Below are 12,352 nucleotides of genomic sequence, written 5' to 3' on the forward strand. Positions count from 1 at the left end.
TGTTATTATTATTATGATCTCCCGTGGATACGATAATCACGAATCCCGTGGATACGATAATCACGAATCAAGCTTAATAATGTATTTCTAACTTTTCTCATAAGCTCTGTGCCTTCGATTCAGTAATTCGATGTTTATTTGATTAGACTGGTACAAGATTCCTGAGGCTTGCTCCATGTTTGGCTCATGTTTATAAACATTCAAATCACTTTTCTAGCCACACCAGCAACAAGAACTACCCACTTATCTCCTTGCCATTCATTTCTATCTATTTATAAACAAAATCGTTTATAAACACTTCCAAACATACTTTAAATATTAAATAATCACAAGCTAAAGTATGTACCTGTCATACCTCTTTTCCCTCAGAGCTTATACATATATACAAGGTTTTCTGTGCTTTTAAACGAATTAATGGTCCAAGCCATATCATACTATTAACAAGACCTAACAAACCAAAAGCTAGAGGCAAACATGAGTGACAGAGCGAAACAAGGAACGAGAGACAGACATACTATATATCCTACACTTTAAAAAGATCTCCAATTCTCATTTCCAGAACTAAGAGCTAATTTAAAAACTCAATTAATTGCTATTCGAACTGTGCTTTTCACTGATAAGACTGGTATTTGTAAGTGGATGCCGGTAAGATCACAAATGTGTTAATTAATCAAGAACCTGCATCATAGAGCCAAAACAAAGAACAAGGCATAAAGAACTATCCATAAAAGCAAAGAGGAGATATTTCAATAACGATGATGCCAATCAAGAATAATATGGTGAATGTATATATGTGTGTGTGTGTGTGTGTGTGTGTGTGTGTGTGTGTGTGTATATAAGCAATCCTCATTGGTGGGGAACATGAAAATGTAATTTGTCATAGATTATATTCATTCATATATTGAAAGGTGAATGTCATATAAACGAGTCATTTTATAAAGCATACCTTTTACATGAGTACCATCCTTCCCATTTTTCTCTCACCAACTGAAAATTCTCAGCACAGAAGTACTTAGCAATCAAATACATCTCTTCCTCTATTGAATGCATCGGCTCCTAAAACCATGTCAATGTATGAATCACAGGTAATCTTCAAAAGTAAATTACCCACATTTTCAATTCCAAACAATCTAAATGATACCTATCCACATAAACATTAGTCTATATTAAACCAACTATTCAAAGACAGAAGCATAGCTGCAATCATTTTTTATATGTGCATTAAGTCGTGTTGTTTTTCTTTTCATTTTTTTTTTTTTTTTTTTTTTTTTTTTTTTTTTTTTTTTTTTTTTTTTTTTTGTCTCTTACTACCAAAATGAATGAGAGCTTGCCCAATAAATGCAGCATACGTGTAACTACGAGGCCAATTAGTTTGCTTATGGTCTTACCAGTACTCTTGAAAAGCTAGTAGATTAAAAAAAAAACTATGGACAAAAGTATCATACAATCAAAAGTAGCCCAGCGTGATGGAGGTACAACAGTGCGATCCTGTTGTGCATCCGAAACATAGAGCAGACTGAAGAGATCTGTTGCAGTATCGATGCTTTTACGAGATGTACTTTGTTCGGAAATGGTTGCCTTTGGTGGAGCTAAAATGTTGTCATTCATCAAATCCAATGAACCCTGTCAAAATAGAAATTTGGAGTCAATACTTTCAGCATTTTCTGGTGTAAAACTAGAATGGTCGAAAACGGTCTAAACACATCACAAAATTAAATTAAATAATGAATTGGAATCATATAGAGGGAGGAGATATCAAAGTGGAAAAGCTGATAGCTTGTCTTAGGTTAACTGTCTGGTTTGTGTTATCACAAGGCTGCAGGTCATCAGATGGCCATTGGTGCAGTTTTCTGCAGCGCGTCTGGCATTTTCTAATTCTATCTAAATTACATAATATGATGCATTATTTGTGCTATGGCTTCTTAGGACTTGTTACTCTTTCGTTGAACATTATTCTACTTATCATTTGATTTCGTTTACGTCAAAGATTGACTAAGTACTTGAGAGGGAAAAAAGTTCAAAATTTAGACTAGAACCTTTGTTGTCACAATACTCTACACTTTAACAGTCATAGCGGCTCATCACACACACCAAGCATAGTGGTCAACTTAACATCAGTCTAGAAATTTCTTTGAAGCAGTTATGTAAAAGCTCAACAAACTATGAGCGTTACCCCACGAGCTCTTGTTGTAGAAGCAATATGTGGCATGTTATTGCTAAAAGCTTCTTCCTCCAGAGAATATTTTCTTGCTTTCTTTGGAATTCCACTTCTGGACACTCCTACAGATCTTTCAGGACTATAACCCTTTTGGCCTGCTACAGGCATCGGTTGTACGGTAGCTTTAGAAGCCCATTTTTTGTCCACGTATCTGAAAACGACAACTAATTTACTAAAGCTCAGAGAAGGGAGAATCATGTTCTATATATTTTATGCTTGTAAATATATAATAACAAGAAAGTAGTTACTTCGAATGAATAAATTTTTCAATTGGGTTTCTGTCAAAATTCAGTGGCAGCTCTGCTTCCCAGTAACTGTTGGACTTCTTGTTACTCATGGCTGCACAAACAAAAGAATAGATTAAGAATGGCTCTAACTCAAAAGTTGCAGTAAAAGCCCCCAAAATCTATTAAAAATATATGTAGATAACATGGAAAATTGGGAGGAATATTCAGGAAATAAGTTTCTGAATACGAGTTCTCCTCGCCTATCTTTCCCTTTCCTTCCACCGACCCGTCCATTAATTGGAGTGAGTCATATGCTCTCATTGTTCTTGGCTCGTTATGCAAATATTTTCTTCTAAAAAACCAGCTATTCACAAATTGCTCATTCATTTATAGAAAAATAAGGAACAAGAATGGACACGAGTCCTGGGCTTGTTCAATAAACTAACCAAACACAATCATCTAGTCGACATGTACATTTTCCTCTGGCTAATAACTGAGAAATGAGAAAGATAAAGACAGATCAACGTGTGCGCACAAACACACACTTATTCAGGAGAGACTTACATTTCATGAAAGCAACCTGCTCTGGTAGCCATGTATCTAGAGTTGTAGATCTCACCTATTTAGAAGCAACAATTAACAACATGAGGAAAGAAGAATAGAAATACAGACATTCAAAGTCATTAGACTGCAAATAGATCCACAAATGAAAGAGCATCGTGTTTATGCTTAATAGAACTGGACTTTCCTAAACCAGAGCATGGATTATCACATTTCTGTACTCCTCACAAGGGCACAAAAGTGTGTTGTGGAAAAAATAAAGTGCCAATGGGGATGGAGACCCGATTAAATTATTATAATAGAAATAGTTTTTCTCCTAGTTGTAAATTTCATATCAATATACTCCATCATCAACTCAAATCGTTAAGATGAATAGTCTGGCATCAAGTTTCAGTGCAAAATATTAGGATTCACTTCAGGTTCGATTTGAATAATTTTAAAATCACACATCAAGAACTTTATTTTCAGGTTTTCTTAGATGAAATAAATTAGGGTGCGTTTGGTTTATTGTGTTCAATTCAATTTTGCTAAATACTAAAAACTTGCTTGGTTTGATATTTCTGAAAATGCATTTTCGAAAACAAAGTTAAACTTATAACATAAAACTCAAAATGTATTTTTGCTGTTTTGAATATTTTAAAAATGCATTTTCGAAAACAAAGTTAAACTTATAATATAAAACTCAAAATGTATTTTTCACGTTTTGAATATTTTAAATAAAATTTTATTTTTATAAATTATAATTTTTTAAAAATACATATATAAAATTATAAAAAAAATACAATTTTTAGATTTTAAAAAATAAGATTCAAAAAAATAAATTAAAAAAATGAAATTGATATATTCTATAAAATAAAATAAAAATGAAAACTAAATACTAAAAAATCTAAAATTCTAAAAAAATATAAAACAAAAATTTTGAAAAAATAAAATAAATCAAGTTTTTAATGATTATTTACATAAAAATTCTAAAAATATAATTTAAATAAACAAAAATAAAAATATTTTCAATCCATGTCACTAATTTTTTTTTTTCATTTACTCTATTTTGAATTCATTTACTTTTGTATTGAGGAAAAAGATGTATAGCCCCTGTTTTGCCCCATTCTTTCCAAATTTTAATAGTTGGAATAGTATTTTTTGAAAAATATGTGGCTGAAAAAAATGAAATTTTTTTTATTTGCGTCTAATATTATTTTATGGAAGATTGAGTGGTTGAAAATAAGAGAGAGAGAAAAATGAGAAAGGGAATTGGGGCCAAACAAGGGCGTAAATTCACCACCTTTAAAATGTGTACATTGCTTGATAATATATTAACATAAAATTGTTTTATTTTATTGAATACTCAAATTTCATGGAATAAAATGTAATCAAACAAATTTTCCAAATTTTCAAACAAAACTTCTATGCTTATTTTCTGTGTTGAGAAATAATTTTTCAAAATGACAAACCAAACACATTTTTAGCACGTATCAACGCATGATTGAATAGTTTGAAAAAATTAAAATAAAAACACCTAATCATTTTATGACACATTAGTTTGTCTCTTCACCAACTGTTTTTCAACCTGGCTAATTTGCTTTATTTATCTAAAAATATACCCTCGAAATTGGAAACTGAAACACAAACTAGAAGGAACCTTAGAAGTTGCCTCATCAATGCAAAGAAACTAAAGTCCCAACCTGGTTGGGAACATATGTGATGAAGAACGCCCCAAACAAGAATGAAACTTGTAGAAGAAGGGTAAAAAGGGGAAGGAGAGAAAGGAGAGGAGAAAGAGAAGAGAAAGGAGAGAATAAAGAGAATTAGAGAGAGAAATCTGAGTTTATTCAATAATCAAGTTTAAATACTATAATGCATAAGACGTGTTTCAAGTAACTTAATCTAAGTATAAAAATAACTCAAGAATAATATGAAGTACCATCAGGATTTCTTCAATGATGCTGGAAGATTTAAGAGTAATAACTGACACAATCATCAATTCCAAGAAAAAGAGAAAATTGACGAAGGAAAATGACAGGTGTGTGCAGCACACAAACCTTTGATATATGTACTCCAAGACTACGATGAATTCCTGAGCATTGCATGCAAATAAATATTCCGAGGTTGATACTCGCCCATCGTGGAGCCCTGAAAAATTTACAATCACATCCCCCAGAGAATGTATTAAAAATCAGATAGTGTTACCTGAAGAAGTAGTAAATAAGCCCAAAACTTCGCTTTGAACAACTGTGAAATACCAGAGTTTGACACTAGACCACCATATGGGTATTATACATCCTTACAAGGTAAGGAACATAGTATATGATCATTCTAGAATATAGATTATGTAAAAACTTGGATACGAACATACTTGCTCTGGCAATCTGCACATTCCCTATTCTCAGGCAGCTTAGAGAGACCCTCCAATATCTGAAATAATTTTGCAAACCGCAAAAATATGTAATTCAGTCATGAAAACCATAATTAAGGCTCCGAAAAAACAATCTTAAATATAAGTCCGAACGATGATGTAAGCCACTTAAAGTTCAACGAGATTTCGAAAACAATAAAAACCAAGTCAAGCAGCGGGTTGCAAAGCATAGAAATTCATTGAGAAGCAACACATTCAATGACCAATATATAATACTCAATTATAGCATTTTATTTTATGACCTACGCCACAACCCAACCCTTTGTTACGAACTCAATTATTGTAATCTTGTTGTAACATAATGAATATATAATTTCCCAAAGCAGAATTAAGAGGGTGTCCATATGCCTAAAAGCAGTTGAATTTCTGAAAATAAAAGAAGTAGTTGAAAATGAATAGATGACCGAACCAATTTTGTTTTTCTAAAAATGATTTATGGAAACCAAATTACCTTTGTATGTTTGGCATTGAGCTCTTTGGAAACCGACGCCTTGTCGTTCATGCCCAATTCTTTCTTTCTTTAATAAAGAATCACAATTACAGAGCTGCAATCGAAAGCTTTTGCAGAGAGAAGTTATGAGGTTGGTCTCTCTTCGGATGGATCAGCGGATTAAAAGGAGAATGCAGTTAAAAACACTTCCTTACTATTCGCACCTTCCTAACAATTTCTCTTACGGAGCCCTCCAAATTAAAGTCTTTTTCAAGAGTTAGTCCCTAAATTGGCTAAGGTGAGCCAACGACTGCGTTTCGTTAGGGCAGGAAATGGATGGTTGGCTTTCTTATATGACATGTTCGGTAGTGATTACGAAAATTGATTTTTTGATCACTAGAAAGAAAAGTGAATTCCACCCATAAGAGAAGAAGTCAAAAATGACGATTGATTTAAAAAAGTAACGATTAAAAAATTAATTTTTTAAGATGAAAAATCAGAACAAAACATGCACCATATTTCATTTTGAAATAGTTGGCTAATAATAGTTTATGAACATGAAATATCAATCGACCAAATATTTCTCCGCTTTTATATTAAGTCCTTATTTGAGTCTCATTCTTTTTATAAGAATGAATTTTTGAACAGTGTATTGATAAGTAATGTGTGGTTAAGAAATAAGAAAAAATTTTGAATTTTGGTGTAATATTATTTTATTGAAAAATGTGTGATTGAAATAATATCAAAATACTATTTAAAAATGTATTTTTTTTTTTAAAAAAGAAACTCAAACAAAGGCTAAGAATATTTTTTTCCCCCTCATTATCAACCATATTTGCTAGTAAATCGTAATTTATTCCGGAGGTTCAGGGACGAGGATATAGTCTGGCGCAAGTTGGGACACCTCGTTAAAAAAAAAAATCGTAATTTATTCAAGAGGGTTGCTTACTTACTCTGTATAGACGCCTCATACTTGGAACATTTATGCAGCCTCCATTTGTTTTCCCATTAATTCCTCATTAAAATGAAAAATATGACTGTTATTCATCATATCAAGCTATCATATTTGAATTTTTATTTCTTGTATGGAGTTCGTAACGGCTATATTTTTCATTCTCATTCTTAAATAAATGGGAAACAAACGGGGCCGCAATATGCAACTCGAAATAATCGTGCTATAGGGTGAATTTTTTATTTATTTATCAACTATTTTAACTTTTATATTAGCCCAAAAAACCTTGCGGAAAATTAAAAACGTGCCTTTAGCAACTCACGCTTTCTATCATTAATTGTCGTTCGTGTCCGCCAATTCAAATTTCAGAAACACACCCCACTGCATTTCGTCCTCAAATTCAAACCCGACGATCCACCCTTCGCTTTATCGATTAGCAAATTCGTGCTTGGAAGTTCTTCGCTTTCGGAATGTAAGTGTAATGTCAAATTTCTGATGTAGCTTTTCCTATAAATTTTGTTTGATTCAATTTGCACATCTGTACATAATGATGTACATATATCATCGCCCCTTTTGTTATACATGCTGTTGTAGCCCAGTTGTTATTATATATATATTTTTTTTCATTTTAAGCCTTTCTGCTGCTGTAATGGGTATGGAAAATTTAAGTTTCAGAATCTGATCTTGCTTTTTTTTTCTTTTTTTTCTTTTTTTCTTTTTTTGGTTTGGTTTCTTGTTTTGGGTTTTTGGTTTTAGATGGAGGCGCTTTACTCGAAGCTCTACAACAAATACACCAAGCTCAAGGTCTCTTCTTCTATTAGTGTAACGCACATATTATTGTGGATTTAAGCATTGTTTTTATTTTATTTAAAATTTTCTTCTTGTTGTTATAGAAGGAAAAAGAATCCAAGTTGGAGCAGCTGAACCGTGACCAAGAAGTGAAATTTGTGAACTATGCAGCTGGTATGCATTTTAAACAAAGAAAAGAAAATTTTAGCACCTGTTTGGAGGGAATTTAAAGAAGATTTTTAGTAGATTTTGATAAAGTTTGATGAAATGTATGGTTGAAAAGTTATGGAATCCATGAAATATGTGGTTAAAATTAACTGTTGATTTTGATTTAGATTAATCTCGTCTCACATTTTATCTATTTTATGAAACTCAGTTAGATTTTTAATGATAATTGTGTGTTTATATGTACCGCTAATGAGACAAAAATATGCCTTCATTTTAGAACTGTTCTGCGGAAATGTGTGTATAAATTTTTAAAGCTTCCATTTTCCTATCTTGATTGTTCAAAAGAAATGATAAAAATATCCATATATACAAATCACTGATTAGTGGGGCTTTATGTAATTGGGCTTTGCACAAGATTTATGACAAGCAGGTTGAATACATTTTTATTTTGATTCGGTTAATGCACCTAGTTGTAGTTTGTTGATGAAGATATGATTATATTGCTCTAGTAAGGAAGGTAGTCACTGATTTAGTTTTCAAACTCCAAATTATTTCAATTCTTGACTGGATAATCCAGTCCTTGAAGATATCTGCAAAAACCTTGAATTTTATCATCTTTGTTTGTTCCCATTATCAACCTCTGGGACTTCTTTGGAGATGATACCATGGCTTAACTTTTTGAGACCTCTTTCTTTGCAATTCATTCTTGAATGTGATGCTTTGCCAACCACGAACAAATTTTACTTGTTATAGATGTAATTAGTGTTTAAAGTTGTAGGCATTTCATTTGGATATGACATAATGCTGGATTCATGTGTGGATACAGCTGCAGATGAAATGATACTATACTTGAAAAGTGAGAATGACAGGCTACGTGATCAAGTTGATGAGTTAAAAAGTGAACTGGCTTTTATCAGGCATGCATTTTTGAGGACCACTTATTCTCTTATGCCATCGGAAGTATTGTAATCTTGCACAATTTTTGGCTGCAGATCTTCCAAGGACGAACAAGAAGTTCAGTACCAAAAGCTTTTGATGGAAGAAAACCAGAAGAGTAAGGAAATAACATATAAATTGATATTTCTAGCATGATGATCAACCAAATTAATGACAGTCAGTAATAGCATGACTTTAGATTTTTAATGCATCCAACTTGTAAAATCCATTAGTCAATTATTTTATCGTATGAACTTTGAGAAATAAAAAGAAATGAATATGTTGCTTGATTCTCAATAAGAAGTCAGGTTATATATTCCTAGTATGGTTATGCATGCTGGACATGAAGAACAATCCCCAGCCCCCACCAAACTAGAAAAAGAGAAAAAAATAAAAAATAAAAAAATTTAAGTTCATGGATAGATTATAGATGAGTAAATACATAAAACGTTTTTTATATAGGACTCTGGACAAGAACAGGTGAATTGAAAATGAAGTGGTAGTTAATTTGCTTCAGACATCTCATATTCTGATAGTTGTTTTGCCTACATTACCACTATAACTTGAAGCATTTGAAGTTTCTATTTATTTAGCCCCCGTTGGTGGCCATTTTTATGGGAAAACATTGTTTTGAATTGTGATTTTTGAAGGATGTGTGGTTAAAAAATAGAGAATGGTTTTGGGTTTGTGTAGAATATTTTATTGGGTAAATGTGTGGTTGAAAATAAGTATGTAGTAAAAAAATTTTGAAAGAATGGGAGACAAACAAGGGCTTATACTTTTGTTGCTTTTGGTGCTTTTTGACACGGCCTCTATAGTGGCAAAAGTACCAAGATTTCAATGCAGCTTTTAAAAAAATTCCATTTCTACTTGAACTGTGTCATATATGGGATTATAACGTTTTTGATGGTTAATGGTTAAGAAAAGCACTAGAATTTTTTTGACATCTCAAGCAAAAAGAATTTTTTTTTTCCTTGTTAGATGACTTAGATGTAAGAATTAAGGCTTAGTTGAGTTGTTTTTATTTATTTTATTCTTGCTCGAATCTGATCTGTTTTAGATATTTTAAATTAGGTTCAAGAGTGGGTCTCGCAATGCTTATCAAAAACTGTGGATAGGATACTCAGAGTTGGACTAGGGAAAAAGTTTCTGACAGAATTTAGTTGACTGAGTCAGTTTTTTACTACTAATTTGCATTATGTATAAACATGCCTAGATTTAGTATTCAGGTTGAACATTTATATTTCTTCTAGTGGTCCAATTTGAATTTCTTGAACATGTTAAAAATGTTCTATCAATCACTCATGTCTTAGATATAAAATTTACTTCATTGTGAACTATTGTGCTTCAAAATCATGGCAGATAAGGAGCTCTCAGAAGAAATTGTGAAGCTAAAGAAGTTGGAACAAGATGGTACCTGCGATTCTAGACATGAGAAATTCGAAAGTAGACAGCCAAATACAGATACAGTTTCTCCAGATGAAGGAGCAGGGTCTAGTCGGTCTGCCATGAAATCAAAGAAACGTAAACCATTGCCTGCTATAGAATGTACAGCTGCGCCACATATTGACATGGAAGGTGATAATGCAGCTGATAAATGTTCTGATAGGAATGAGGTTGGCGGTACTCTGAATATTCAGCAGGTATCTAATTTTATATGCTCAGATTACTATTTGCTTTTCCATTTCTGACTGACTAATGATATGCTATTATTCAGCCGGTGTGCTGTCAAAGAAAGGTTGATACTTCAGGTATGTGTAAAAGGAAGGGAAAAAGAAAAATTCGATATGTTTCTTCAGTGGGATAATGGCATGAGTTTGACCTAATGTGTTACGGGAATTTTAGGTGGTGATGCAACAGAAACTGTGAGCTGCATGTTTCAAGTTCTCGTTGAGTTTGTAGTTGGCATGAAATTGTCCTTTGTAACTCAAAAAGATGAACTATGTATATCAGCACTTCATCAATCAAGTGGTAAGACTTGGTGATTCTTATGATTTCTGAGATTCATGAAGCATTTTCATTTCAAACCCAATTTTGTTGTACATCTATGTGACATTGGGCAAATCATTCAGGTTCTTCAGTCTCAGATACCTGGTAGTTTCTTTGGTTTCTGATTTAGTTGAACTTGAACAAATATTAGTACTTATTCCTGGCATAGTTCCAGCTGATCATCCTTTAGTGGGTAGCACTTAAATTCTTAAGAATAATGTATTACTTTTTTTAAAGGATGCTCAAGGTTTAGTGGGCTTTAGAAGCGGTTTTGATAGCCAAAATAAAGAACATTAATGTCAATCAGATGCAGCACACTAGGTAACGAAATCTGGAATGGTGTTGCCTTGGCTGGCTTTAAATGTTTGTGTTGTGTCTTTAACTTTTAGTGGAAATGCTTCTGTTAGAGTAGCTTGCCATCTTTAATGGGCGTGTAGCTTGATTACACCTATTTTTCTGTTGGTCCGGAGGCCAAAACCATATCAATACATCGTATATTGGTTAATTTTGTTGACTTATTCGTATATGTTAATTCTCAATATTGCAGTGGTTGAGATGTTTCCATTTCCATTCGACCTTTTAATATCATTTTTAATGTATTCTTATATGTTAATTCTTAATGTTGCAATGATTGAGATCTTACCATTTCCATTTGATGTTAGATTATTTTTTACTTGTTTGGTATCGATGTTTGCAGGTTATTCTTTTAGTCTGACATGGACAAACAATTCATGTGGAGAAGGTGAATTAGTGTACCATTTATCATCCCTGGGCACATTTGAGAGAGTTGCCCCGGAGTGGATGAGGGAGACTATGATGTTCAGCACAAGCATGTGCCCTGTTTTTTTCGAGAGGGTCTCCCGTGTCATCAAAGGTTGATGATAAGACTGGTTTTTTATCTCGAGACCATGTTTCATGTATTATTTTCTCCTTAAAAGTTTACAATGGTGATTGCAATGTCTTAGTCGAATCACCATTTGTTGTATAGAGCAAAGTTGGGTGTCTTTTTCGTGGTTGTGCAAAGTTAGACATCAGCTTTATGTTGTAATGTTGTCTAGGAAACTCATAACTGCTCTCCGTTGTCTTTAGACTAGCATTGAATGACTTCTCTTGGAAATAATATTTAGCTGCTTTTGTCTCTATATTGAAATTTAGCTGAAACAAGAATGTGCCAGAAGAATCGGAATTGTTATTGTGAAGGATAGAGGGATTGAATCACTATTTAATGGTTTAATTTGGTTCAATGAATTATGTAGCACTGATTTTGGTGGTAGTGGGCCCATGATGATTATATATTACAACTATGAGGACTCGTATGATAGTCGACACTTGTATTATTTCTCGACTCTCAAGAAAACTCGAAAAACAAATAAGATTGTTATTCATGTGTGCATTTACTATTGCATATTTAGCAATATGCATTCACGGTAAATGTTAAGACAAGATTTGGATCTCTCTCTCTCGTAAAATGAAATTTGAACTTTTTACGAGTGTGTTGTAATATAAAAAAGATACACTCTTCACACTATACTACGATTATTTGCAGTATCCATTAACACCTAATCTACATTATGATATCAAGATTTTTGTTCTCATCCACGAATCACAGTAATTTGCAACGATTTTTATATTCGATAAATAGTTTTTATAATTCAAACAATTCATTTTT

At 32.6% G+C, this 12,352-nt stretch overlaps 2 protein-coding genes across 2 annotated transcripts; one reads left to right on the forward strand and one right to left on the reverse strand.

Moving 5' to 3' along the window:
* Positions 1–287: 287 nt before the first annotated feature.
* On the reverse strand, positions 288–6,053 carry LOC111401743 (probable ADP-ribosylation factor GTPase-activating protein AGD15). Its single transcript, XM_023029622.1, has 9 exons — positions 5,871–6,053; positions 5,360–5,418; positions 5,046–5,136; positions 3,010–3,064; positions 2,467–2,557; positions 2,174–2,369; positions 1,446–1,623; positions 947–1,056; positions 288–678 (listed from the first exon to the last, which is right to left on the reverse strand). Coding segments are annotated over exons 1-8 (723 nt in total). The 5' UTR covers positions 5,922–6,053; the 3' UTR covers positions 288–678; positions 947–1,054.
* Positions 6,054–7,135: 1,082 nt separating this feature from the next.
* LOC111401744 lies at positions 7,136–11,825 on the forward strand. The gene is made up of 9 exons (XM_023029623.1): positions 7,136–7,273; positions 7,558–7,605; positions 7,695–7,764; positions 8,585–8,675; positions 8,751–8,812; positions 10,057–10,337; positions 10,412–10,445; positions 10,540–10,665; positions 11,381–11,825. Exons 2-9 carry the CDS (start codon positions 7,558–7,560, stop codon positions 11,560–11,562), a joined length of 894 nt encoding a protein of 297 aa, XP_022885391.1. The 5' UTR covers positions 7,136–7,273; the 3' UTR covers positions 11,563–11,825.
* Positions 11,826–12,352: the final 527 nt, after the last annotated feature.

This window comes from Olea europaea, chromosome 10, assembly GCF_002742605.1.
Source record: "Olea europaea var. sylvestris chromosome 10, O_europaea_v1, whole genome shotgun sequence".
NCBI classification, from domain to species: Eukaryota; Viridiplantae; Streptophyta; class Magnoliopsida; order Lamiales; family Oleaceae; genus Olea; species Olea europaea.

Bases quoted from the DNA above. Each gene is read 5' to 3' on its own strand.
- LOC111401743 (XM_023029622.1), bottom strand. From the start codon at position 5,921: ATGAACGACAAGGCGTCGGTTTCCAAAGAGCTCAATGCCAAACATACA. The intron at 2,558-3,009 runs GTAAGTCTCTCC...TTGTTTGTGCAG, and splicing joins GCAGGTTGCTTTCATGAAAT to CCATGAGTAACAAGAAGTCC. The intron at 1,624-2,173 runs GTAACGCTCATA...CTATTTTGACAG, and splicing joins CTACAACAAGAGCTCGTGGG to GGTTCATTGGATTTGATGAA.
- LOC111401744 (XM_023029623.1), top strand. From the start codon at position 7,558: ATGGAGGCGCTTTACTCGAAGCTCTACAACAAATACACCAAGCTCAAG. The intron at 8,676-8,750 runs GCATGCATTTTT...TTTTGGCTGCAG, and splicing joins AGTGAACTGGCTTTTATCAG to ATCTTCCAAGGACGAACAAG. The intron at 10,446-10,539 runs GTATGTGTAAAA...CGGGAATTTTAG, and splicing joins AAGAAAGGTTGATACTTCAG to GTGGTGATGCAACAGAAACT.